The 27,614-nt window shown below is 42.5% G+C and overlaps 1 protein-coding gene across 2 annotated transcripts in view; it reads left to right on the forward strand.

Annotated features, from left to right (window-relative positions):
- Positions 1-6,864: 6,864 nt before the first annotated feature.
- Positions 6,865-27,614, forward strand: part of lsp1a (lymphocyte specific protein 1 a) — a 191,446-nt gene continuing 170,696 nt past the window's right edge. Inside the window, exon 1 of one of the 2 annotated variants that reach the window (XM_063062014.1) lies at positions 6,865-7,260. In XM_063062014.1, coding sequence (XP_062918084.1) covers positions 7,202-7,260 — 59 coding nt within the window. In that variant the 5' untranslated portion in view covers positions 6,865-7,201. The remainder of the gene's footprint in view (positions 7,261-27,614) is intronic. The other variant, XM_063062013.1, reaches the window with a different exon arrangement.

Here is a 27,614-nt window from a genome sequence, read left to right on the forward strand (position 1 = left end):
AAAAACGCAACATGCTGGAAATGATCAGCAAGTTAGGTAGCATTTGCAGAAAGACAGCATTAATGTCTTAGTTTAATTATCTCTAATCAGAACGAGAAAAACAAAATTAGAAATGGGAGAAGCTTTAAGGAAATGGGGAGACATGAGGTGAAAATTAAGAAAGAGAAGGTCTTTTCAAACTTGGAAGACTAAGGGTATTTTACGGTTTTTGGATTTATTTTTAGATGGTTCCCTTATGTCTTTTGAACAACTATCTAACAAATATAATTTATCAAGAATACATTTTTTTAGATATTTGCAAGTTAGAAATTTCCTAAGTACTATACTTTCTTCCTTTCCAATGCTTCCTCCTACATATATTTTAGATTCGATAATTAACCTTAATCCATGTCAGAAAGGTGCATCGGCTATGATTTATAATATTATTATGAAACTTAGGAAAGCTCCATTTGATAAGATTAGGGTAGATTGGGAACAGGAATTGGGGCTTACCATTTCTGTGGATGATTGGCGGCAGATTTTACAATTAGTTAATACTTCCTCTATTTGCGCTAAACATTCCCTAATTCAATTTAAAGTTGTTCATAGAGCACATATGTCCAAAGATAAGTTAGCGCATTTTTACTTGCATATTAATCCCTTTTGTGATAGATGTTCGGGGCAGATAGCCTCTTTAACTCATATGTTTTGGTCTTGCCCTACTTTGGAAACTTTTTGGAGAGACATTTTTAATATTATTTCTAAGGTGTTAAATATAGATATCTCTCCTCACTCTATTACTGCTATCTTTGGACTACCTAAAATTTCTAGTAATCTTTCCCTTTCAGCCAGTAGAATGATTGCATTTCTTACTTTAATGGCGAAAAGATGTATTTTACAACATTGGAAAGAGCTTAATGCTCCAACTACCTTTTTTTGGTTTTCCCAGACGATATTATGTTTGAATCTGGAGAAAATTAGAAGTAACCTTTATGATTCTTCATTTAAATTTGAACAGATTTGGGGATCTTTTATTCGATATTTTCATTTAATGTAATATATACCCTTCTTGTTTTTTTTTCACTGTTTTTAATGGAGGTCGGGATTGAGGATGTGATTTTAAGTTTAACTCTGTTTGGTTTCAAGTTAGCCCATTGCTTTGCTTTGCTTTTAGTTAGTTGCACGGTGGGTTGTTTTTTTGGGGTTTTTTTTTTCTTTTTTTCTATCGATATATATATAAAATTTAGTATACTATTATGTTATCTTGGTTTCTTATGTTTAAATTACATTGTTTGTAGTATTTTTTTTCGGTATTGATACCTTCTGTACTTTTATTATATTTTAACATTGTATTAATGTTTATATGGCTTACCTTTTGGTATACTTATTCAATAAAAAGATTTAAAAAGAGAAGGTCAGCAGGAGGGAAGAGGCCGGGAAAGATTGAGAGAGGTGAGGGCTGAAGGAAGATGGTTCAGTGATGCCATTCTACAGCCACCTAACCTTTACAAATGCTAAACGGAAAGATACCTGGATTATTATCGAGTGCGAATCAGCTTGAAAAAAAATTATATTTTAAACTGAAACTAATTACCTGTGGTGTTGGGAAATTCAATGGTCAGGGGAACAGACAGGAGGTTCTGTGGATGAGAGTGAGATTCCCAGATGACATGCTGCCTCCCAGGTGCCAGAGTCAGGGTCATCTTGGATCGAGTCCACAGTACTCTTAAGTGGGCAGTTGAGCAGCCAGAGGTAGGAATGACATGGGTAGAAAGGGTGATGAGTTTCTGCAAAGTGAGTTCAAGGAGTTAGGTGACAGGTTACAGGACATTCAGGGTTGTGACCTCAGGATTGTTACCCAAGCCACGTGCTTGAGAGGCCAGAAATATGAAGATAACATGTGACTAAGGAGAAGGTGCAGGATGGAGTTCTTCAGATTCTTGAATCATTGGGCTCTTTTCTAGGGAAGGTGGGACCTGCATAGGCAGGATTGTATGCATCTGAACTGAAGGGGGACTGATATCCCTGCGGAAAGATTTGCTAGTGCTGCACAGGGGTGGGATTGGAACCAGAGTGGAGTGGCTGTAGGGAAAGATGTTAAGTCTGCATACAAAGTCAGGAATTAAAAACGTTGAGCATGGTGGGACTCACTTTCTGAGTTGTGTATGTTTCAATGTAAGGAGTACTGGTGGAAAGGTGGATGAGCTTAGGGCATGGAATTATGATACAGTAGCTATTTGTGAGACTTTGTTACAGGAAGGGCAGATCTGGCAGCTCAATGTTTCAGGATTCTTTGTTTTAGATGAGATAGAGCAGGAGGGATTAAAGGGGAAGGGGTGGTATCGCTAGTCAGGGCAAGTGCTCAGACAGGACAGACTGGAGTGCTCATCTACTGAGGTTATATGGGTGGGAATGACAAATAAGAAAGGGACCACATTAATGGGATTATAATATAGACCATCCAATAGTCAGCAGGATTTAGAGGAGTAAATTTGTAGAGAGATCACAGACTGTTGCAGGAAACATAAAGTTGTGATAGTAGGTGATCTTAAGTTTCCACATATTGATTGGGACTTTCATACTGTCAAAGGGCTGGATGGGATAGAGTTTGTCAAATGTGTTAAAGAATGTTTCCTTTACCCGTACATAAAAGTCCCAACCAGAGAGTGTGTGACACTAGATCTCCTACGAGGGAATGAGACAGGGCAGGCGACAGGGTTTGTGCAGGGGAACACTTTGCACCCAATGATCATAATGCCTTTAGTTTTAAGATAATTAAGGACGAGTTGAGATACTAAATTGGAGAAAGGCCAATTTTGATGGTATCAGAAAGGATCTGGCAAGTGTGGATTTGGACAGGCTATTTTCTGGCAAAGGTGTACTTGATAAGTGGAAGGCCTTCAAAAGTGAAATTTTGAGAGTACAGAGTTTGTATGTTCCTGTTTTAGGGAACCTTGGTTTTCTTGGAGATATTGAAACCCTGGTTAAGAAGAAGGAGGTTCCTAGCAGGTATAGGCAGTAAGGAAACATTAGGTACTTGAGGAGTATAAAATATGCAAGAGAATACCTAAGAAGGAAATTAGGAGGGCTAAAAGTAGGCATGAGTTTGTTCTAGCAGACAAGGTGAAAGAGAATCCCAAGGACTTCTACTGATTAACTCAGAGCTAAAGGATAGCATGGGACAAAATTGGTCCTCTTAAAGATCAGAGTGTCATCTATGCATGGAAGCAAAAGAGATGGAGGAGATCTTAAATGGATTTTTTTTTACATCTGCATTCACCTGGGAGATGGACATAGAATCTATAGAAGCGAGGCAAAGCAGCAGTGAGGTCATGGAGCATGTACAGATTATAGAGGAGGAGGTGTTGGTTGTCTTGTGAAAAATTAGGATGGATAAATTCCCAGGGCCTGACAAAATATTTCCTCAGACTTTGTGTGAGGTTAGTGCAGAAGTTGCAGGGGCCCTAGCAGAGATATTTAAAATTACCTTAGGAACAGGTGAGGTGCCAGAGGATTGGAGGATAGCTAATGTTGTTCCATTTCTTTGGAAAGGGTCTAAGAATAAGTGAGGAAATCATAGACCAGAGGACCCTGACATCAGCAGTGGACAAGTTTTAGAAAGATATTCTAACAGATCAGATATATAAGTATTTGGATTGACAGTGACTGATTAGGGATAGTCAACATGGCTTTTGCATGGTAGATTGTGTCTAACCAATCTAATAAAGTTTTTCTAGGAAGTTGCAGGGAAAGTTGAAGGCACAGCAGTAGATGTTATCTACATGGACTTTGACAAGGTCCCACAGGGGAGGTTTACCAAAAAGGTTTATTCACTTGGCATTCAGAATGAGGTAGTAACTTGGTGCTGAGTCTGTTGTTGTTTGCCATCTATACTAACAATCTAGATGATAATGTGGTAAACTGTTCAGCAAATGTGCAGATGACACCAAGATTAGGGGCATAGTAGACAGTGAGAAAGACTATTAAAGCTTGCAGAGGACTATGGACCAGCTGGATAAGTGGGCTGAAAAATGGTAGATGAAACTTAATGCAGACAAATGTGACAAGGCAAGGTAGATCTTACACGGTGAGTGGTAGGGCACTAAGGAATATGGTCGAAAAGAGGGATCTGGGAATACAGATTCATAATTCCATGAATGTAGTGTCACAGGTAGATAGGATCGTAAAGAAAGCTTTTGGCTCATTGGACTTCATAAATCAAACTATTATAAGAGTTGTGATGTTATGTTGAAACTGTATAAGACGTCAGTGATTGAGGCCTAATTTGGAGTATTGTGTCCAGTTCTGGTCACCTACCTACAGGGAAGATATGAATAAGATTGAAAGAGTGCAGAAAAGATTTACAAGGATGTTGTCAGGACTTGAGGATCTGAGCTATAGAGAAAGGTTGAAGAGGTTAGAACTTTATTCCTGGAACAGAGGATAATGAGGGGAGATTTGTTGGAGGTATACAAAATTATGAGGGACATAGATAAGGTAAATGCAAGCAGGCTGTTTCCACTGAGTTTGGGTGAGACTAGAACTGGAGGTCATGTATTAAGGGTGAAAGGTGAACTGTTTAAGGGGAACATGAGGGGGAGCTTCTTTACTCAGAGAGTGGTGAGAGTGTCATGTTGAGAGTCATGTTGACTATCCTGAGTCAGTCACTGTCAATCCAATTACTTACATATCTGATCCCCTCGAGTATCTTTCTTTCACTTACCCACTGCTGATGTCAGGCTCCTCTGGCCTATAATTTCCCAGCTTATTCTTAGAGCCTTTCTAAAACAATGGAACAACATCAGCTATCCTGCAATCCTCTGGCACCTCAGCTGTTGCTAAGGCAATGAACTGCTAGCAAAAATGGTGGAAGACAGTTCGATTTCAACGTTCAAGAGTAGTTTGGATAGGTACATGGATGGGTGGAGTGTGGAGAGCTATGGTCTGGGTGCAGGTTGATGGGACTAGGCAGGGTAATAGTTTGGCACAGAAGAGATGGGCTGAATGGCCTGTTTCTGTGATGTAGTACTTTATGATTCTATGAGGCCCTCTGCTTTTGGACATCAACTGTTGATATTATGTCCTAGCTGTCCACGTGATATGCAAGCCAGTACGCAAACCATGGCAGTACAACGTAGAGAGCAAGCTGATGCCCATGCAGCAGGCATGATTAATCCAAAGAAACGACAGAGACCAATACAGCTTGGCACCAGCAGTGTAGCAGGAGTTGCCAGTCAGCGTTGAACCCAACGTAGGACCGCCTTAGGGACTCCAGCTCCAGATTTTTCCTTGGGGTTTACTCCTGAAGCCTTCCCTGTCAGTGGGTATAGTTGCAAGGTAGTGGAGGTTTGAGGTTAGAGTTTTCATTCTCCTAGATGAGCTGCCAACCACGGCTGATGAGAACGAAGCGACTGGTGTTAAGGCACCAGTAACTGGCCTTTGCACCTTCTCCTGTCAGTAAAAATGGTTCCACCGGGTGTAATAGCTGAGCCAAATGTTGAGACCAGGGGCTGAACTGAGGCATCAGTAACCCACCTTTGCCCCTTCTACTGTCAGCAAAAATGGTTCCGCCGGACTTTATAGCTAAGCCATACATTAATGCCAGGATTGGGCTGGTTGTCAGAGGCTATTTGAGATGCACGCAATTGGGAGCATTTAATAGGTAATGGGAGACAATCTTAAGGAACCATATCTCTATAACCTTATTCTAAATCATAGAAGCATTCACAATAGAGAGAAGTCATGTTAATACACCTGTGTTGGCTCTTTGAAAGAACTATCCAATTTGACCCACTCTTCTTTATTTTCACAATAGCCCTTACATCATCTTCAGATTCAGATTTATTTCTCACATGTACATGGAAACATATGAAATGTGTTAGTTGTGTTAACAACCAACACACCTAAAGGTGTGCTGGGGGCAGACTGCAAGTGTTGCTACGCACTCTGATGCCAACATAGCATGCCCACAGCACTTGGCAGAACAATACAGAACACTTCAAAACAGAACCCAGCGAGCAACAAAGCAACATCAACACGTTTCTTCCCTCCCTCCCACCATCTGACACACATGGACCTCCAATTCCAGGATAGGCCTCCAGTCTCCATTGGGGTTCGGCCATCGGGCTTCAACTTCTAGACTTCTGATTGACCTTTGGGCTTCGAACTTTGATATCAACTCCTGGACAAGCTGATGATGGGACTCCAGGCTCAAACTCCAGGCTTGCCAACTGGCTTGAACATTGATTTACCTACCATCTTTTCCCTCCTCCTCCTTCTCTCTTTTTCCATCCTCCATTAAGGTTCCCTCACCCCTTCTCCTCACCTGTCCATTACCTTCATCTGGTGCCGCTCCTTTCCTTTCTTCCATGGTCGACTGTCCTCTCCTATCAGATTCCTTCTTCTTCAGCCCGATACCTCTTCTACTTATCACCTCCCAGCTTCTTACTCTATTCCACCCTACCCCCATCACCTGCCAGGTTGTACTATGTCTCTTCCACCCCCTCATCTTATTTTGGCTTCTGTCTCTTTCTTTTCCAGTGCTAATGAAAGGACCTCAGCCAGAAACATCAACAGTTTATTCCTCTCCATAGTTGTTGCCTGATTTACTGAAGTCCTCCAGCACTTCGAGTGTCTTGCTCTGGTTCATTACAATTTACTGCACAAAACATTTCTTTTTCATTATCTCCCTCCCGGATTTGACAGAGAACTGACAGATTTAAAAGCAACAAGCAGAAGCTAGTGTCAAAAGGTTAATTTTGAAAGAGCGAAATTAGAGCCAGTTTTCTTTGTCTCCAATATTAGGTGGAATGTGGTATTGCCTGAGATTTTCTCTCTCCCTTTCCTTCAGGAAGGTCACATGGCCTCTGGAGTGTGTGGATTTGGGTGAAGGGAGGGAGGGAAGCGATGCAATGTGCGCTAACAGTGCTGAATGAGAAACACATGCACTATGAGTGAGTGTGGAGTTACTGGGTCTGTCTGACTGCGGAATCGTACAGAGAGGGAGAGAGAGAGCTGAAGGGATTAACACTGCAGTTCGCATGAGAAACCCAAAAAGAAAACTTTACCCAACAATAGGAGACCTGCGTTTTTAGTGGGGGGAAAGCATTTGCTGTACTTATAAGCTATTGAGCTTTGGTACAAGAAGAGACACTTATAGTCGGAGAAAACGGGAGAAGACTTTTTCCTTTGTTTTGTGTTTGTATGATTTACACTGAAGGACATGACCAGTGCAGTCTTTCGGAGAGGATCTAGCAAAGAGGGTTTGAAAAACCTCTTGCGGTAAGTGAAAATGTGCCCGAAGGATTTATTGCCCTGCTAGAATTCTATATGGAACATTTAAGATATATTATGTATTTGTAAGTGAAAGATTTGTCCAGGAATTCAGCTTTCTGTATTGCATTTGTACACAGATTGTATTTTTGTGAGTAGATGTGCTAACATTATATTGCAGTATTTAACGAGTATAGTACTGCAGATCTACACATTTCATGAGATTTGCTCAGGATTTTGCATGAAAATAAAATTCACTTCAATTTATTTTGGAAAGGATTTGATTCAGAGTTCCAGACGTTTTGAATTTTCCTGTTTCTCAAGAGCTACACAATACATTGAGTCAAAGGTTGCTTCCTCAGCTGTGTATCTCTGCTCTGAACCCATAGTAGCTTTCATTCTGCTTTTAAACTTGGAACATTACAGAGATTACCGGATCTCCAGCATTGTTGCTTCAACTAGTTTTACAACGTTTAATCTTAAGAGGCCACCATTCAAAAGAAAAGTTTATTCCATTCATTTAAAATGCTTGTTATAATTTACATGAAAGTACAGTTATGTCATGATATCACATGAAACCATTATAACAATAGTTACAGTTAATGGTCCATGCAGAAAGTCGAAAAAAGCATCTCCCCAAATTTTTACCCTCTTTCCCATTTTTATAAATCTCATTAGCGACCCATCTATCTCCCCATCTCCCACTTTTCCTCACATTTTTCTCTAGCCCTCTGTGTGTCTGTCTCTCACTTTTTATTTGGCTGATTATTCTGTTAATATCTATACAGTAATTTGCTAATAATTGAGATCTTCATTTATTATCCATTATTTTAGCTGCTGATAAATTGATCTAAGATATTTAATAGGATGCTAATCTCCCAGGGGTTATTATCTCTAATTGCGAGCCATCAAGGTACAATGTGGATAGGCAAAGTAAGATGGGACTGAGTCATAGGAACAGTAAGGAATCTGTTCTCTCATTCAATGACATCATGCCGACTTACAACTTAACTACTTCAGCCTATTTTTGCACATTTACCTTCAAATTTTTGATTAATAAAAATCTGTTATTCAGATTTAAAATTAACATCAGTTGAAAAGAGTTCCAAGCCTTTATGATCCTTTTCAGGTATTGTTTCTTTAACTTCATTCCTGAAGGACCTGGCTCTAAATTTCAGACAAAGTTCCCAGGATTCACCAACCAAACACATTTGTTCTTCCGTCTACGCTATCAATACCCTTTATTATGTCTAAAACTTTGAAGTCAATCACTCCACTTAAATATCATATTTCCAGAGAATTGTGCTAATCTTTTGTATCTTTTATCATTTCAATCTTGGAATCCAAGTATTGATCCACTATCGTGTGTCCCTGATCCATGCTTCTGTGGCAACTAGGAACTATATGTAACCTTAGAATACATTTTACTGTTAGATTGGTATAAGGTTGCTGTTGTTACAGAGATATAGCACAAGAATAGTTGGTTGAGCAACTCTTAAATCCACTGTTGCTGTAATTGGAAAATATCATCATAAGTTCGGAAATGAAGTGCAACATGAGCAAGACAGAAATGAAAGAACTGAAAGAGCTTTAGTCTCCAGTGAATTCTAAAATAAAAATTAACTTTCCGGGAAATGGTGGGTTGTATCAATGCAACAGTTATGGCTGCAAAAAGCTCTTTGTAATACAACTACATTGACGTTATCCTCACCGTCATATTCAGCTGTGCCTCAAGGAGAGCAGGTGGCTTCAGTGAAGTGGTAGTGGTTGTGCTTGTCTTGCATCTGAGATTGAATCAATTTATCTGTGTGGAATAAAATGGTTTTTAGTCTGCAACCAGCTTTTTAGAAAATTTCAAAATAAACTTTATAAAATATTTACACAAATATAAAATACACTGTATGGCACTTTGCTTCTGTAGTGTGGTTGAGTCTCTATATTTCATTGTAATTAATTCTATACAGAGGTACTGTTCGCACATTTTGTGTACGTAGTACCATTGCCACATCTGCATTCCTAGGATGACACTAATTTCAGGTGCCTTCAAGGCTTCTCTCCTGGAATGAGACCCTCAGTAATGTCCAGAATAAGGAGGTGGGGGAGTGGGAGGAGTAGGATAGCAGGTGAGAGGGAAGGTGGGTGGGTAGGGTCAGAGGTGATGATGTAAGAAGACGGGAGGTGACAGGTGGGAGAGATGAAGGACTGAAGAAGAAATCTAATGAGAGGAGAGAGGACCGTGGAATGAAGGAAAGAGGGTGTATGTGAGTTCTGCCGGATATTTTGGATGGTCTGCTCACCATCTACCTTGTCTGTCCAACAGTGCCTGCAGGAAATTCCTTGCTGACTACTGCCAGATTTGTGGTCCAAGGTGTTTTCCTGAAAAGGTTTCTGTGAAGAATGGGTTGTGTGGCAATGTCCAGCTGATTGAGATGTTGCACGGCAAATGCCTATCCTTCACAATAACCTTGTGCTTCATTGATTCCACCGAGCAGCAAAAATGAAGTTTCTAATGTCATCACACATTTTGGAGATGTGTACTGTCATCCAATTCCTAAATAGACATTGAACCCATTAACACTACCTCACTTTTTAAATGTTATTAACAGTAGAAAATTTGCAGATGCTGGAAATCCAAGCAACACGCACAAAATGCTGGAGGAAATCAGCAGGCCAGGGAGTATCTCGGAAAAAAGTACAGTTGACATTTCGGGCTGACACCCTTTGGCAAGACTGGAGAAAAAAAGCTGAGGAGTAGATTTAAAAGGTGGGGGAGGTGATAGGTGAAACCTGAAGGGGGAGGGAGGGGATGAAGTAAAGAGCTGAGAGTAAGTTGGTATAGGAGACAGAGGCCATGGAAGAAAGAAAAGTTGGGAGGAGCACCAGAGGAAGATTATGGGCAGGTAAGAAGATAAGGTGAGAGAGGGGAAAGGGAGGTTTGAGGCTACCCAAACGGAACATAAGGTGTTGTTCCTCCAACCTATGTGAGGCCTCAATAGGAGGAGGCTGTGGGTATCAGAATCGGATTGGGAAGTGGAATTAAAATAGGTGGCCACTGGGAGATCCTACTTTTTCAGGCAGATGGAGTGTAGGTGCTTAGCGAGGTAGTCTCCCAATCTATGTCAAGTCTCACTGATATACTGCGTAGGGAGCACCAGATACAGTTCAGGTGACCCCAACAGACTCACAGGTGAAGTGTCTTCTCACCTGGAAGGGCTGTTTAGGGCCCTGAATGGCAGTCAGAGTGGAGGTGTAGGGGCAGTTGTAGCACTTGTTCCACTTGCAAGGGTATTATTTATTTCTGCACTATTTTTAATTTAACTATTTAATATATATATATACTTACTGTAATTGATTTACAGTATTTTATGTATTGCATTATACTGCTGCTGCTAAGTTAACACATTTCATGACGTGCTGGTAATGTTAAACCTTATTCAGATTCTGAATTGTTTTTGAGTCAGTTTTAAGTTTTCATGAACAGTGATGGTTTTTGCTTCACTTAACAGCATACTAATATGACACCAACATCTTGCATCTATGTAGCAGCTTTACAGTGAGGGGGAAAGATTACATGGTGTTTCATAGAAGAGCAAACTGAGTGTTTGCTTTGTCTGGTTTTGTTGGCTTTAGATACTATTTCACAGCATCAAATAAATGCTAATCGCATTAGTTTTAGAAGCACTTGATGCATGGATTTCATGGTGATAATAGGACAAAGGAGTACTGCATGTGAATGGAAAAGAAAATGTTAATTGCTGTCCTATGAAAACTGCAGGAGAACAAGCCTCTAAAAGGCCTGGAGTAAACAATCCTTTTCAGACCCTGCCTGTTAAAAGCTCTGTGATGTTCTGCCATGCTAGACACTTCAGTGTATTAGCAAAATGAGAGACTACTGATAGATGCATTTAAGATGCAGGAACAGAATCATTTCAACATGATGTTAGCATTGCAGAGCATTCCTTATCACTGTCGTGGGTGAATGAAAAGCCCCCTGGGTGGTATTAACCGGAACCTCTTTTGCTTTTAGCTTGGTCTGATGCAATCCAATCTTTTTACGCCTGTGTATCTTTATGCGGTATCCAAACAAACTGATGTAAATGTTTCAAGGCCAGCTTTTGTTGACATTTGCTGATTAGTTTGGAGCTGAGCCAGGTGGACCCGTGATATTTTCAAGATTTTCAGTTAAACTGGTCTCATTTGCAGAGTAAGACCATGCCATTTGGCCCTAAGAGTCTGCTGTGCCATTTGATCACAGCTGTTTTATTATCTTTTTCAAACCCATGTTCCTGCCTCCTCCCCATAACCTTTTGTGCTCTTACTAATCAAGAACCATTAACTTTCACTTTAAATATACCCAATCACTTGGCTTCCCCAGCCAATTGTGAAATGAACTACCCTCTGGTTGAAGAAATTCCTCCTCACCTTTGTTCCAAAGGGGTATCCTTTCATTCTGAGGCTGTGTCCTCTGGCCCTGGACTCTCCCACCATTGGAAACATCTGCCCCATGTCCACTCTATCTATCCCTTTCAATAAGATTCATTGAGATCCCCCTCATTCTTCTCAACCCCAGACCCACCAAACTCGCATGTTAACCCTTTCATTCCTGGGACCATTCTCGTAAATCTCCTCTGGACCCTCTCCAATGCCAGCACATCTTTTCTTAGATAAGGTGCTCAAACCTGTTCGCAATACTTGAAAAGTGATCTTTATGGAGGAGGGGCAGAGTGGAAATAACGACAAACTTTTATACTACAAACAAGAGAAAATCTGCAGATGCTGGAAATCCAAGTACCACACACAAAATGCTGGAGGAACTCAGTGGGCCAGACAGTATCTATGGAGAAAAAAGTACAGTGGATGTTTTGGGCCAAGACCCTTCGGCAGCCCTGATGAAGGATCTCAGCCCAAAACATCGACTGTACTCTATTCCATAGATGCTGCCTGGCCTGCTGAGTTCCTCCAGCATTTTGTGTGTGTTCACTCCCCTCTACTTTTCAGTCCAGATAAAGAGTTTCAATTCAACATATATGAAGTTCTATTTCCCTCCACAGATTGCTGCCCATCCTATTGTGTTCTCTGTGTATTGCTCGAGATTCCAGCATCCGGAATCCCTTCTAATGCCACTATGTACATATTAGCCTGCAAACAGCAGTTATCATTGAAGGGTTTTTCGTTGTCTGGTCCTTTTTCGTGGTCTTACCCGTCTATTACTCTCCTCAGCCGGATGCAACTATCACCTGCCAGGTCTGGCTCGATCCCTTCTCCTCCCCTCTTTAGACTGGTATCTCCCTTGTATTCCTTCAGTCCAAGTTCAAGTTTATTGTCATTCAATTGTACACATACATTCTGTCAAATGAAACAATGTTTCTCCGGACCAAGGCGCACAACACAGTACATACAATTCACACACAACACATGAAGTCATATTACCACTGGTAAGTTAACAAATAATAAGGTGCATTTGCGACACAAGTTAAAAAGTAAACAGTATAATGCCACTGGTGCTTCATGCATGCTGAGACCTGGATGGTGGTAGGGAGTTCAGTAGTCTTGTGGCCTCGAGGAAGAGCTGTTTCCCATCCTTACAGTTCTTGTCCCAATGCTACAGTACCCAGTACTATGGATGGGAGAGATCACTGAGAATGCTCAGAGCTCTTCACACACAGTGCTCCTGATAAATATCTCTGACAGATGGAAGAGGGACCCCAATGATCCTCTCAGCAATCCTTGCAATCCTTTGTCGGGACTTGCAAACAGATGCCTTACAATTCCTGCACCAGACAGTGATGCAGCAGGTCAGGATACTCTTGTTTGTTAAAATTCGTTGGTGACGGGAACAGTGGGAAGCCTCACTCACGTCAATCTCCTCAGGGAGTGAAGACACTGCTGTGCTTTCTTGATCAAAGAGTTGATGTCATATCATCAGGTCATATCGTCTGTTAAGTGCACTCCCAGAAACTTGCTGCTTTTAACTCTCCATAGGTGAGCCATGTATGTGCAATGAAGAGTGGTCAGCCTACAGCTTCCTAAAAGTTCAAAATCATGCGTTTGGTCCTGTCCATGTTGAGACTCAAGTTGTTCTGCTCGCACAATTCCACCAGGTGCTCCAGCCCCTTTCCGTACGCCACAACATTCCTCTAGTTTTTTTTAACAGCTGCGCAGACCAACCATTGCTCTGAGCAGGAACTTTTTACAGGGCCTGAAAATCGTGTGGTCCTTTAATAAAACATTATGTAAATGAAAATTCCAGCTGTGTGTGCGTGGGAGCATTTCAGTTACTGTGAGGCTGTGCACCCACATGGCTTAGAGGAAACTGTGGCCCTGTATCATTGTTGTTGATGAGGCCAACTTGATGATTTTGTTTGAAATGGACCGAGCTGTGCAGTCATACGTCAGCCCCAGGCTGAGCACGGAACCCTAGGGGCGCCAGTGCTCAGCGTGATGGAGCTGAAGGGGATTCTCCCAACAGGAAGTGACGCACAGGGTGGACTTGTGGTCAGTCTGAATGCCCTGCCTCATGCACTTCACAGAAAGGGCTGTATTTCTGTCAAGAAGTCCAAGATCCGGTGACAGAGAGGGCTGCTGATAGACAATGACAGTTTACGCACCAGCCTTTGGGGGATAATCGTGTTACACACTGAGCTGAAGTCGATAAACAGCGTGCTGGCATATGAGGCACCGTTTTCCGGCTGGGCCAGGATGGCGTAGAGTGCAGAGGCTATGACATCATCAGTGGATCGATTTGAGCGATAAGCCAAGTGGAAAAGATCCTGTGTACTAGGATGATGTGAGTTAATGCAATCCAGCTGCTCAAAGCACTTCATTACTGATGAGGTTAGTGTCACTGGATGGTAGTCATTGAGGTAGGTTATACTAGCCCTCTTAGGCACCAGGATGATGGTGGCCACCTTGAAGCGTGAGTGGACAGTGGACTATTGCAGAGACAGAGCCTGCTCCTTGTTGGGGGTGGGTGTGGTGGCATTAGGGGACTTTCCTCTCAGGCATGTTGTTCCATGAATCAGTGTAAAAGACATTCAGCCGAACAGGAAGAGTAGAATCACTGTCTTTGACATGCAGGGTGGACTTGTCAGTTTGTATTAGTCTGAATGCCCTGCCACATGGGTGTCACAGAAATAGCTGTATTTCTCTGTGAATAATTACGTTATCGCCTTCCTGATGGCACAGAAAAGTGCAGCCTTACTGACCTGAGAGCTGTCTTAAACCCCGATCTGAAGGCAGCATCCCGATCTCTCAACCATGCTTGTTAGGCACGCTTTGAAAGGGAGAATGAAATTACAGCTGTGAGAATCCCTGCAGCACCCGGTGACCCTGTGAGCTCTGTCTCGGAGGGCAACGTCAGATCGTCTTTCAAGAGGGTGAACCCTCTCAAGTCGACAGGCCCCTGGTAGGGCTCTGAAAACCTGTGACACACAACTGATGGGCGTGTTCAAAAACATTTCCAATCTCTCATTGCTACATTAGAGTTCCCACCTGCTTCAAAAGGGCCACAATCATTCCAGTACCCAAGAAGAGCAAGATGAGCTGTTGTAATGACTATTGTCCAGTAGCACTCACATCTACAGTGATGACGTGCTTTGGGAGGTTGGTTATGGCTAGAATTAACTGCTGTCTCAGCAAGGACCTGCAATTTGCCTATCGCCACAATAGGTCTACAGCGGATGCGATCTCATTCGCTCTTCGTGTGGCCTTGGATCACCGGGACAATACAAATACCTATGTCAGGATGCTGTTTATTGACCACAGCTCAGCGCTTAACACCATCATTCTAAGGTCTGATCAAAAACCTCCAAAGTCTGTGTCTCTGTACCTCTCTCTGCAACTGGATTCTCGACTTCCTCACTGGAAGACCACAGTCTGTGCAGATTGAAAATAATATCTCCACAGTCAACACGGGTACACCTCAAGGATGTGTGCTTAGTCCACTGCTTTACTCTCTCTGCATCTATTACTGCGTGGCTAGGCACAACATGAATGCCATCTATAAATTTGCTGATGACACAACTATCATTGGCAGAATTTCAGATGCTGATGAGAAGGCGTACAGGAGCAAGATGTATCAGCAAGTTGCAGCAACAACCTTACACTCAGCATCAATAAGATCAAAGAATGTATTGTGGACTTCAGATGGGGTAAGATGAGGGAGTATACACCAGTCCTCAATGAGGGAACAGAGTGAGCATTTTCAAGTTTCTAGGTGTCAGTGTCACTGAGGATCTATCATGGGACCAATGTATCGAAGCACCTTCAAAGAAGGCATGACAGCGTCTATATCTCATCAGGAGCTTGAGGAGATTTGGTATGTCTCAAAAGACACTTGCACATTTCTATAGATGTACCATGGAGAGCATTCTAACTGGCTGCATCACTGTCTGGTATGCGGGGGTGGGGGGGGGAGGGGAGGCGCATTGCACAGGATTCAAATAAGCTGCAGAAAGTTGTAAACTCAGTCAGCTCCATCATGGGCATGAGCCTCTCCTGCATCCAGGACAGCTTCAAGGAGTGATGCATCAAAAAGACAGCATCCATCATTAAGTACCCCCGTCACTCAGGACATGCCCTCTACCATCAGGAAGGAGGTACAGAAGTGTGAAGGCGCACACTCAATGATTTAGGAACAGCTTTTTACCCTCTGCCATCAGATTTCTGAATGGATATTGAACTGATGAACACTACCTCACAACGTTTTTTTTTTGCAATACTTATTTAATTTAATTTTTATTTATATATATCTATATATATATATATATATATATATATATATAGATATATATAATACAAACTTAAACTGAAGTATTGCAATGTACTGCTGCCTTATAACAACAAATTCCACTACATAAGCAGTTGATATTAAGCCTGATTCCCATTCTGAATTCTGTTGTCAGCCATGGCTTCTGATTTGTGACAATGGCCCCATAATCAAAAATCATTGATTTTCATTCTGCAGGTTCTCAAAGAGTGACTATTTTGTTGATGGATAAGAGGGTGCTTTTGGAAACTTGTAACACCATTTTAGGCCAAAAGTGTGTAAGTTATTTTTCTAAAAATGACGAACTTGGGAAAATTTACTTGTATGAAGTTAACATACCGAGTTATTCGGGCAAAAGAATTTTCATTTTATTGAAATCAAAGGAACCAAATTTCAGGATTGTGTTTGACTAGCAGTTGCTACATTAGCATCTGTTTAGCTCTGGCATCTTTAAAAATCACTTATTCGCCTTGTATCATAACATGGGATCGTGCCCTCGACCCTCCTAATTTCGCTAATGTAAGCAACACACACAAAATGCTGGAGGAACTGTTTACTGTTTTCAGTGAATAAATAACCATGCTAATGTACAGGTTATTTTTGTGCTTGTCAATTAGTGACCATCTACACACATTCATTGAAGTTTATAGCACATCTTAAGGCTACACCCACACTACGCTGGATAATTTTGAAAACGCCGGTTTCGAGTAAAAACAACAGGCGTACACACTAAGCGTTTTTCAAAATATCTCTGTCCACACTAACACGGATATTTGGGCGAATCTCCTCTACTGGGCACGTGCAGGACCCACAGAAAAGAAACGAAGAGGAAACGGTATACAGTACTTAGTGCGAGTTTGTCTAGTTACAGAGTAAAAAAACTTAAAAGGAATTGCTCTTGCCTCTCGCGCAGGAGGACTTAAAACTAAAAAAAAATACTGGAGCATATGGAGGCAACCGACAGGGAGTTCATGGACAGTATGACCCGGCTGAGGACCAACATTCAAAAACTGACTAACTCTGTTGCATTAATAAAGCACCTTGTTAAATGTATAAAACATGTCTGCTTCAGTGTTATCTTGTATTTCCATACAATGTTACATTAGGCTGTTATACATCTATTGTCAAAGAAGTACTTGCATAAATAGGTAAACTACTTTCATACAAGCAAGGACAGAAAACAGGGCAAAGTGAGTATACTTATTTATTCAGTAAGCTATGGGTCAAAGTATTTGGTGAGTACATTTCTAACTCTTCTGGCTTCAGTCTCGTTGCCGTCTGTTCTGAAATTGTTAGGTTGTGTGGGGGGTTGCGTTCAAGAAAACAATGAAATGCCGCGCTGCGGCTATCTGTTCCGGCACGTCATGACAGCGTTTTTAAATAGTAAAAAAGCTCACTTTACAATTTAACTCTTACGCCGTTCACACCGACTGCACTTTATAACAGCTGTACGGCAGTGCTTGCGCAGTACCAAGCAGAAGCAGAAAAAGCATTGTTGTTGTGGTGTTGTATGACAGCGTTTTTAAATCTCTCCATTTACCCCGTATACACTACAATGGATATTAGGCGTTTTCAAATTTCTTCACTCTGGAGACCTTTTCTGAAAATCTCCGTTTTCGGGGGATGAAAACGCTGCTTTAGTGTGGACGGAGGGTCAAAATGAAGAGAAAAAGCTTCGTTTTCAAAATTATTTGGTGTAGTGTGGATGTAGCCTAAGAGTTTTTAGTGAAACACCACCCACCTTTATGTGCATTATATCATTTGTATCTTTAACCGTCTCTGGGCTGCAGGTTTGATATCAGCGCAACCTTTTTGACCTGACTGTGATTGGAAATGTATTGAAGTACTTTGTATTTTTATATTTAACAAAGAAACAACATATAAAATGTAAGATGCAGTTTGGTGGATACCTAGGAAATGTTAACATTTTTAGATAAAATCATACTTCAGTTGCCAGTGTGTTTTTTTTATAAATTTCTATTAACCAAAGAGCAGAATGGAGAAGACTTGTATCACTTGTTGATCTTGGGACATAATTTATTTTGTCCATTTATAGCATTTGGGCATCACCATTAACACTTACTGCCAATTTCAAATTACTCTGGTCAATTAGAGCTGAGCTGTCAGCTTGAACATTTACAGTCCCCAAGGCAGAGGAAGTCCCATGTTACTCCCGGGTAAGGAGTTCCAGGATATTGACCCAACGTGAAGAAGGAAAGATTGAGCAACATGTACAAAATGCTGGAGGAACTCAGCAGGCGAGGCAGCATCTATGGAAATGAGTACAGTCGACTTTTAAGGCCGTGACCCTTCCTCAGGGCTGGAGAAAAAAGGATGAGGACAGTAGAGTAGGTCATGGAATAACATGTCAGAATGGGTTTGGCTCCTTGACATGTCACTCCTTTGCCTTCTGTACTGTCGTGGTGAGGCAACAGGTTGGAGGAGCAGCTCCTTATATTCCGTCTGGGTAGCCTCCAACCTGATGGCATGAACATCAATTTCTCCAGCTTCCAGTAATGGCCACCCACACCCCACTTCACCATTCCCCATCCCCCTTTCCCTTTCTCACTTTATCTCCTTGTTTGCACTCTCTAGTGCTCCTCCCCTCTTTTCTTTCTTCCATGTCCTTCTGTCCTCTCATAATAGACTCCCCCTTCTCCAGCCCTGTATCTCTTTCACCAATCAATTTCCCAGCTCTTTACCCCCCGGCCCCCCTCCCCCCCCGGTTTCACCTCGCACCTTGTGTTTTTTCCTTCCCTCCCTCCCCACCTTCTAACACTGACTCCTCATCTTTTTTTCACCAGTCGTGATGAAGGGTCTCAGCCTGAAACGTCAACGGTACTCTTTTCCATAGATGCTGCCTGGCCTGCTGAGTTAGTCCAGCATATTGTGTGTCTTGCTTGGATCTTCAGCATCTCCAGATTCTCTCTTGTTTGTGGAAGGAAAGGTTGATCTACGAGGTGGAGGAGTGGCCATGTACCTGCTTCCCTCAACCCTTTAAGTGGATGATACTGTTATGTGGAAGAATTTGGGAAGAATTGTGATGGTGTATAGCATACTGTACATACTGTAGCCCTGTTTCACGAGTAATAGAGAGATGATAGTGGTGTGTCAATCAAACACACTGACACAGTGTTGTTGATGGAAGTTGTGGAAGATTTCTAATAATAATGCAATTGACAGTCAAGGGGAAATGGTTAGACTCCCTTTTCTAATGGTCATGGTCTAGCACTTGTGTGTCTGTGTGTTAACAATTCTCAATGTTGAAAATCTCAATATTTACGATCATATCAGTAAATACAGAGATTTTAAAATTCTCTGCCTGCAAATCTGCACAGAGATCCACTGACTGCAAGATTGAGAAGACAGTGCAGTTGAATGCATGGCTGAGGAGGTGATGCAACAAAGAATCACTTTAAATTTTTGGAGCATTTGTGAGCTTTCTGGAGTAGGTGAGACCTGTACAAAATGCATGATTTAGACCTTAAAAGAGCTGAAATCGAATTGTTGAGGTGGTTAGTCTATGCCACAGAGAAAAGTGTAAAATAAGTTTTGCAGTGAGATGGGGATCTGAAAGAACTTTCAGTAAGGAGAGAGACCAAGTTGCACATGAAAAGGAGGACGTTAATGAGTTTGGTAGAGAGAAAAAAAGGAGGGAGGTACAGACAACAAATAAATGTGCATTGCATAGACACTTATATGAATGCAAGGATAGTATACAAGTTAATTGCTAGACAAAATAAGGTAAGTTAACAGCCTTTAAATGGAAGTATGACATGATGTAACTATTACTGCAGGGTGGTGAATCTATGGCACATGCAATAATTTTGTTGGCACATAGCATGCGGAGCCATCCTTTGACTCTTCACCTATAATAAAAAGATACATAATGATGGTGAACGCAGCAGGCCAGGCAGCATCTGTAGGAAGAGGTACAGTCGACCTTTCAGGCCTGCTGCGTTCACCAGCAACCTTGATGTGTGTTGCTTGAATTTCCAGCATCTGCAGAATTCCTGTTGTTTGAGATACATAATGATTATCTTTATTGCCAACTGAAGCAGTGATGGGAAATATGTCAAACAATAATGGCTAGAATGTGCCCTTTTTGACAGATTTCCAGAAAAGGATAAAATTTACCATACCACATAAGAACATTTTTTGGAAGATTATCACCAGTTTGGGCAGATGCATTCAACAAATTTCTCCATCCCTATAAATAACAAAATGCCAAGATAACTCACTCATAGTTGAATTGTTTGGAAATGACACTGAGAGTGGGAAGTAAAATGAAAAGGGTCAGTGTTGCTGACGAAGTACCTGCTGCTGTGACGAAGGATATTAAAATGGTCAACAAAGATCTCACATTGGTACAACAGAGGGCAATAAAAGGATAATCGGACTGCTACAAGTATACTATTAACCCCAGACCATTAGGGGGAGATAGAGAGCAAAGATGCAGTCATATATGAAAAGTTCAAAAACAATTCCATATTAATAATAAGGGATATCAATATGTTAATATTAACAGGACCAGAATGGCCTAAAAGGTATGCAGGATGCAGAATTCCTACGATGTATTCGAGCAAATATTTTTAAATAAGTACATAGCAAGCTCAACAAGAAGTAATGGAGATGAAAGATTTCTGAACTTTTGGGAATATTTCTGGAGAGATGGAAAAAAGGAAATTTTTTACTGATCATGATTATACCTGATTAGCAGAGTAATGGAAAAGTGTAAAGATTCAACTGAAAGTAAAAATTCTCAACTGTTCTGAATCTGATTGTATTGAGTTAAGAAATAACTTGACAGGAACTGGCTGGCTGAAAATGATGTGATATAGTGTCAGTTTAAACGCAAACAGGAATTCTGCAGATGCTGGAAATTCAAGCAACACACATCAAAGTTGCTGGTGAACGCAGCAGGCCAGGCAGCATCTGTAGGAAGAGGTGCAGTCGACGTTTCAGGCCAAGACCCTTCGTCAGGACTAGCTGAAGGAAAAGTGAGTAAGGGATTTGAAAGTGGGAGGGGGAGGGGGAGATCCAAAATGATAGGAGAAGACAGGAGGGGGAGGGATAGAGCCAAGAGCTGGACAGGTGATAGGCAAAAGGGGATACGAGAGGATCATGGGACAGGAGGTCCGGGAAGAAAGACAAGGAGGGGTGGGACCCAGAGGATGGGCAAGAGGTATATTCAGAGGGACAGAGGGAGAAAAAGGAGAGTGAGAGAAAGAATGTGTGCATAAAAATAAGTAACAGATGGGGTACGAGGGGGAGGTGGGGCCTTAGCGGAAGTTAGAGAAGTCGATGTTCATACCATCAGGTTGGAGGCTACCCAGACGGAATATAAGGTGTTGTTCCTCCAACCTGAGTGTGGCTTCATCTTTACAGTAGAGGAGGCCGTGGATAGACATGTCAGAACGGGAATGGGATGTGGAATTAAAATGTGTGGCCACTGGGAGATCCTGCTTTCTCTGGCGGACAGAGTGTAGATGTTCAGCAAAGCGGTCTCCCAGTCTGCGTCGGGTCTCGCCAATATATAAAAGGCCACATCGGGAGCACCAGATGCAGTATATCACCCCAGTCAACTCACAGGTGAAGTGTTGCCTCACCTGGAAGGACTGTTTGGGGCCCTGAATGATGTTCTCTGTTCTCAGTAAGGGCCTCACGTTTGTCCCCCTTCGCCCACACCTCAACGAGTTCCGTGTTCGCCATGATGCGGAACTTTTCTTCCGCCGTCTCCGAGCCTACTTCTTCGGCAAGGACTCTTCCACCCCCACCGATGACCCCTTCTCCCATCTTCAACCCTCCTCTTCTTCATGGACACCCCGCTCTGGTCTTCTGCCTGCTCTGGATCTCTTTATCGCTAATTGCCGGCGGGACATCAACCGTCTCGACTTCACCGCACCTTGTCCCCATTCCAACCTCACTCCTTCGGAACGCTCTGCTCTCCACTCCCTCCGCACTAATCCTAACCTTATTATTAAACCCGCCGATAAGGGGGGTGCTGTTGTAGTCTGGCGTACTGACCTCTACCTTGCCAAGGCACAGCGACAACTCGCGGATACCTCCTCTTATTTACCCCTCGATCGTGACCCCACTAAGGAGCACCAGGCCATTGTCTCCCACACCATCACCGAATTTATCCGCTCAGGGATCTCCCATCCACTGCTACCAACCTTATAGTTCCCACACCCCGCACTTCCCGTTTCTACCTCCTACCCAAGATCCACAAAGCTGCCTGTTCTGGCCGACCTATTGTCTCAGCTTGCTCCTGCCCCACCGAACTCGTTTCTGCATACCTCGACACAGTTTTATCACCCCTTGTTCAATCCCTTCCTACCTATGTTCGTGACACTTCTCACGCTCTTAAACTTTTCGATGATTTTAAGTTCCCTGGCCCCCACCGCTTTATTTTCACCATGGATGTCCAGTCCTTATATACTTCCATCCCCCATCAGGAAGATCTCAAAGCTCTATGCTTCTTTTTGGATTCCAGACCTAATCAGTTTCCCTCTACCACCACTCTGCTCCGTCCAGCGGAATTAGTCCTTACTCTTAATAATTTCTCCTTCGGCTCCCCCCACTTCCTCCAAACTAAAGGTGTAGCTATGGGCACCCATATGGGTCCTAGCTATGCCTGCCTTTTTGTTGGGTTTGTGGAACAATCTATGTTCCGTGCCTATTCTGGTATCTGTCTCCTACTTTTCCTTCGCTACAACGACGACTGCATTGGCGCTGCTTCCTGCACGCATGCAGAACTCGTTGACTTCATTAACTTTGCCTCCAACTTTCATCCTGCCCTCAAGTTTACCTGGTCCATTTCCGACACCTCCCTCCCCTTTCTAGATCTTTCTGTCTCTGTCTCTGGAGACAGCTTATCCACTGATGTCTACTATAAGCCTACTGACTCTCACAGCTATCTGGACTATTCCTCTTCTCACCCTGTCTCTTGCAAAAACGCCATCCCCTTCTCGCAATTCCTCCGTCTCCGCCGCATCTGCTCTCAGGATGAGGCTTTTCATTCTAGGACGAGGGAGATGTCTTCCTTTTTTTAAAGAAAGGGGCTTCCCTTCCTCCACTATCAACTCTGCTCTTAAACGCATCTCCCCCATTTCACGTACATCTTCTCTCACTCCATCCTCCCGCCACCCCACTAGGAATAGGGTTCCCCTGCTCCTTACCTACCACCCCACCAGCCTCCGGGTCCAACATATTATTCTCTGTAACTTCCGCCACCTCCCAACGGGATCCCACCACTAAGCACATCTTTCCCTCCCCCCCTCTCTCTGCATTCCACAGGGATCGCTCCCTACGCAACTCCCTTGTCCATTCGTCCCCCCCATCCCTCCCCACTGATCTCCCTCCTGGCACTTATCTGTGTAAGCGGAACAAGTGCTACACGTGCCCTTACACTTCCTCCCTTATCACCATTCAGGGCCCCAAACAGTCCTTCCAGGTGAGGCAACACTTCACCTGTGAGTCGACTGGGGTGATATACTGCGTCCGGTGCTCCCGATGTGGCCTTTTATATATTGGCGAGACCCGACGCAGACTGGGAGACCGCTTTGCTGAACATCTACGCTCTGTCCGCCAGAGAAAGCAGGATCTCCCAGTGGCCACATATTTTAATTCCACATCCCATTCCCATTCTGACATGTCTATCCACGGCCTCCTCTACTGTAAAGATGAAGCCACACTCAGGTTGGAGGAACAACACCTTATATTCCGTCTGGGTAGCCTCCAACCTGATGGTATGAACATCGACTTCTCTAACTTCCGCTAAGGCCCCACCTCCCCCTCGTACCCCATCTGTTACTTATTTTTATGCACACATTCTTTCTCTCACTCTCCTTTTTCTCCCTCTGTCCCTCTGAATATACCTCTTGCCCATCCTCTGGGTCCCCCCCCCCTTGTCTTTCTTCCCGGACCTCCTGTCCCATGATCCTCTCGTATCCCCTTTTGCCTATCACCTGTCCAGCTCTTGGCTCTATCTCTCCCCCTCCTGTCTTCTCCTATCATTTTGGATCTCCCCTTCCCCCTCCAACTTTCAAATCCCTTACTCACTGTTCCTTCAGTTAGTCCTGATGAAGCGTCTTGGCCTGAAACGTCGACTGCACCTCTTCCTACAGATGCTGCCTGGCCTGCTGTGTTCACCAGCAACTTTGATGTGTGTTGATATAATGTCAGTGGAGGATTATCAAGGAAGAGAAAGTGAGTGTTCAAACCAAAAAGAAACAGGAGGGTGTACTGCATTTGAATCTCTGAATATTGAGGGCCAAACAGTGGGACATGATTGAAAGTTGGTGCAGTATTAAAAGATTAAAGAGAAAATAGCAAAATAAAATGAATACATAAATGAAGGAAAGTGCAGTTTATTTTCAGAATGCATTGGGTTGGGGGGGTGTGGAATGAGGGTCTATATAAGGCAAAAAAGTACGTGTAGCCATGAAAATTTGGGTGTGATTCCAAATGACTACATTGCTTATCTCTTCTAGAAAAGGCATCAATTCAGATGTTACTGTGAAGGGGGAAGAGAGTGAAATGATAATGCTAAGAGCATAGAATTAATAATAAACCATGCAGTCTCTCAGACTTGCTCTGTTCTTCAATATCATGACTGATCCTTTGCCTCATCTACTTTGTTCAATCCCCCTGCCCTCTGAATATAAGAGAATCACTGAGTTTGAACAGAGCACCCTCACTTTCTGAGGTGGAGATTTACAATTATTTAAATATGTTTTATTTTAATGTTCCTTCACTTCAACTTAAATAGCTGAATTCAGATAGAGAGAAAATATTAAGTGACTTAGAGATCTTCATTAATTAGATAAATCACCATGCTGGGATAAATAATGTTCTGGGCTACTAGGGGAGGAAGGAAGGAAATAACACACCTCTCATTTCCTATCCTCTGGTAACTACTGTAGTGCTGGAAACATGAAGGTTGGAAATGTGATATTTTATTTTTAAAAGGACAGGTCAGTCAGACAAATGACAGCATGAACTAAGTATTGCAGAAGATTTTGGGTGTGAGTTTGAATCATCTGTTAGAAATGTACTAAGGAGAACTGAAGAGGAAGGAACATTACATATAGCCAATATCAACCCTGGCTAATCTCACAGTTTTTTAAAAAAAGTTAAAACCAGTGAGGCCCAAGCGAAAGATCAATATAAAATTGATTGTGGAACAATGCAGTGTGGGTCTTTGTAACTGGAGGGATGCTGGCAGAAAGGTACAACAGAACTTTGTGTTATGTCTGTATTTTATGCTGAAGATGGTTCTGGGCATAATTTGGACACAAGTTGGAAAACTGGGTGTGTTTTTGATAATGAAGTGAAAGGGTTTTTATTTCAGCAAGATGCAAATAGACTTGGTGGATGCCATAAGTCAGCGGTCCCCAACCACCAGGCCGCGGACCGGTACCAGGCCGTAAAGCATGCGCTACCGGGTCACGAGGAAACGATATGAGTCAGCTGCACCTTTCCTCATTCCTGTCACACCCACTGTTGAGCTTGAACGCACGCGAGGTCATTACCTGCGCGTCATCCATGTCAGCGCGGGAAGGAGATCAACTCCTCAAGCTTGCAAATGACAGCGGGCTGAAAAGTATGTTTGACATAACATCTCTGCCAGCATTCTGGATCAAAGTCAAGGCTGACTATCCTGAGATAGCCACGAAAGCACTGAAAACGTTGCTTCCATTTCCAACATATCTCTGCAATGAATGCAACGAAAACTAAATTGTGGAATAGACTGGACATAAGGAACCCCCTTCGAGTATCGCTGTCTCCCATCACCCCTCGATGTTGCAGGGAAACAAGCCCAGGGCTCCCACTGATTCAGCGATATTGGTGTGTTGCAATGATTTTATACGTTCATACAGGGAAAATATGTGCTGTGTGTTTAATATCTAAACATTACTTAAAACGTTATGATGCTATTGACTTATATAACCATATAACAATTACAGCATGGAAACAGGCGATCTCAGCCCTTCTAGTCCGTGCTGAACATTACATTCACCTAGTCCCACCGACCTGCACTCAGCCCATAACCCTCCATTCCTTTCCTGTCCATATACCTATCAAATTTTTCATTAAATGATAATATTGAACCTGCCTCTACCACTTCTACTGGAAGTTTGTTCAACACTTACTTCAAGCTCCCCTGTCCTCCCCTGATAATTGACTTATGGCTGTATTCATGCGAGAAAAATATGCGCTGTGTGTTTAATATTAAATTCTTTAGATAAACCCTTTGAGAAACAAAATTGGGTGTATTAGCCACTTATCACCTATATTGCTGTCGTGATTAACACCCCCCCCCCGAAACAGAATCGCCAAAAACAATTTGCAGGTAAGAAATCGGCACGAACAGGCATGCGCACTGGCGCCTGTGCGAGGCTTCATGATCATTGTAGTCTTCCTCGGGGCAAACCCAACGTTTTGACTGCTACTCTTGGTCGGCCGGTCAGCAAGAATATTGTCAATATGAAACCGGCCCGCAGTGCAAAAAAGGTTGGCGACCCCTGCCATAAGTAAATTAACTACAACTCACTTTGGAACTGTAAGGTGATGCATTTGGGAAGAGGAAACAAAAAAATGGGAGTGGCAAAAGACACTGAAGCCTCAGGAATTCAAGATCCATGAAGTTGAGGAAGATGAGATCATTAAGACATAAGGGGTACTTGTCTTCAGTGGTGGGAAAAGTAGAGGTGTTATGCTGGGATTGTACAAAAACTCATTCGGTTACTGGTATACTGATGGTTATGGTTCTGGCTTGCAAATAAAGGGAAATTTTATTGGAAAACTGAAAATGAGGTGAGATTTAATAATGGAAACAAGTTAGGGTGAGGAAGAAAAATTTGTCCCCTTGGTAGAGAGGTGATAGTAAATGGGCATACAGAGGGTTTAGAAATGTGTAAATTTTTCGCACAATTAGTAATTGGTCTGGAAACTTGCTGCCTAAGACAGAGACCCTCATTGCATTTAAAAACTCCTAAATGAATAATTGGGGCAGTGTAATCTGTAAAGCGATGGACCAAGAACTGGAGGCATGAAAGTGAAGGTGAATTGACTTCATCGTGTGGTTTAATTTTTCTATAATTGTATGACTGGACAATGGATCTTTTGATCTGATCCATTTGTTAGAGAGTTTCTATGTTGAACGAGGGTCCATTTTTAAATTTTTATTGTTATTTACAGTTTTAAAGTTTTTTATGTTTGTATATTCAGCTGCTTATCTATAAACTTTTAGTAACTGTATTTTCTTTATCTGCAAAGTTGAAGTGCAACTTAGTCAGTACCTAGTCGCAGAATCTCAGCGCAAGAGTGCTCAAATTCCCTTATAACTTCTTAACTTGCCTTGCTTGTTGGTATAGGCTGCCCTTTCTGACCCGTATATCTGTGAGGAATAGCTAATAAAATGGTTGTAACTATAAGATGTTCACCCCATTCTTGACTTCCAGGGACCTTCTGGACAAATTCATGTCCAATCTAACATCTAGCTCTCCTTAGTTTGTGTAATCATGTGTTGTTACTTCACCAACTCTATTTTAGTTATTCCAGCTGCTGTTTGTAACCCTTTCTTGTAAGC

This window comes from Mobula hypostoma, chromosome 11, assembly GCF_963921235.1.
Source record: "Mobula hypostoma chromosome 11, sMobHyp1.1, whole genome shotgun sequence".
NCBI classification, from domain to species: domain Eukaryota; kingdom Metazoa; phylum Chordata; class Chondrichthyes; order Myliobatiformes; family Myliobatidae; genus Mobula; species Mobula hypostoma.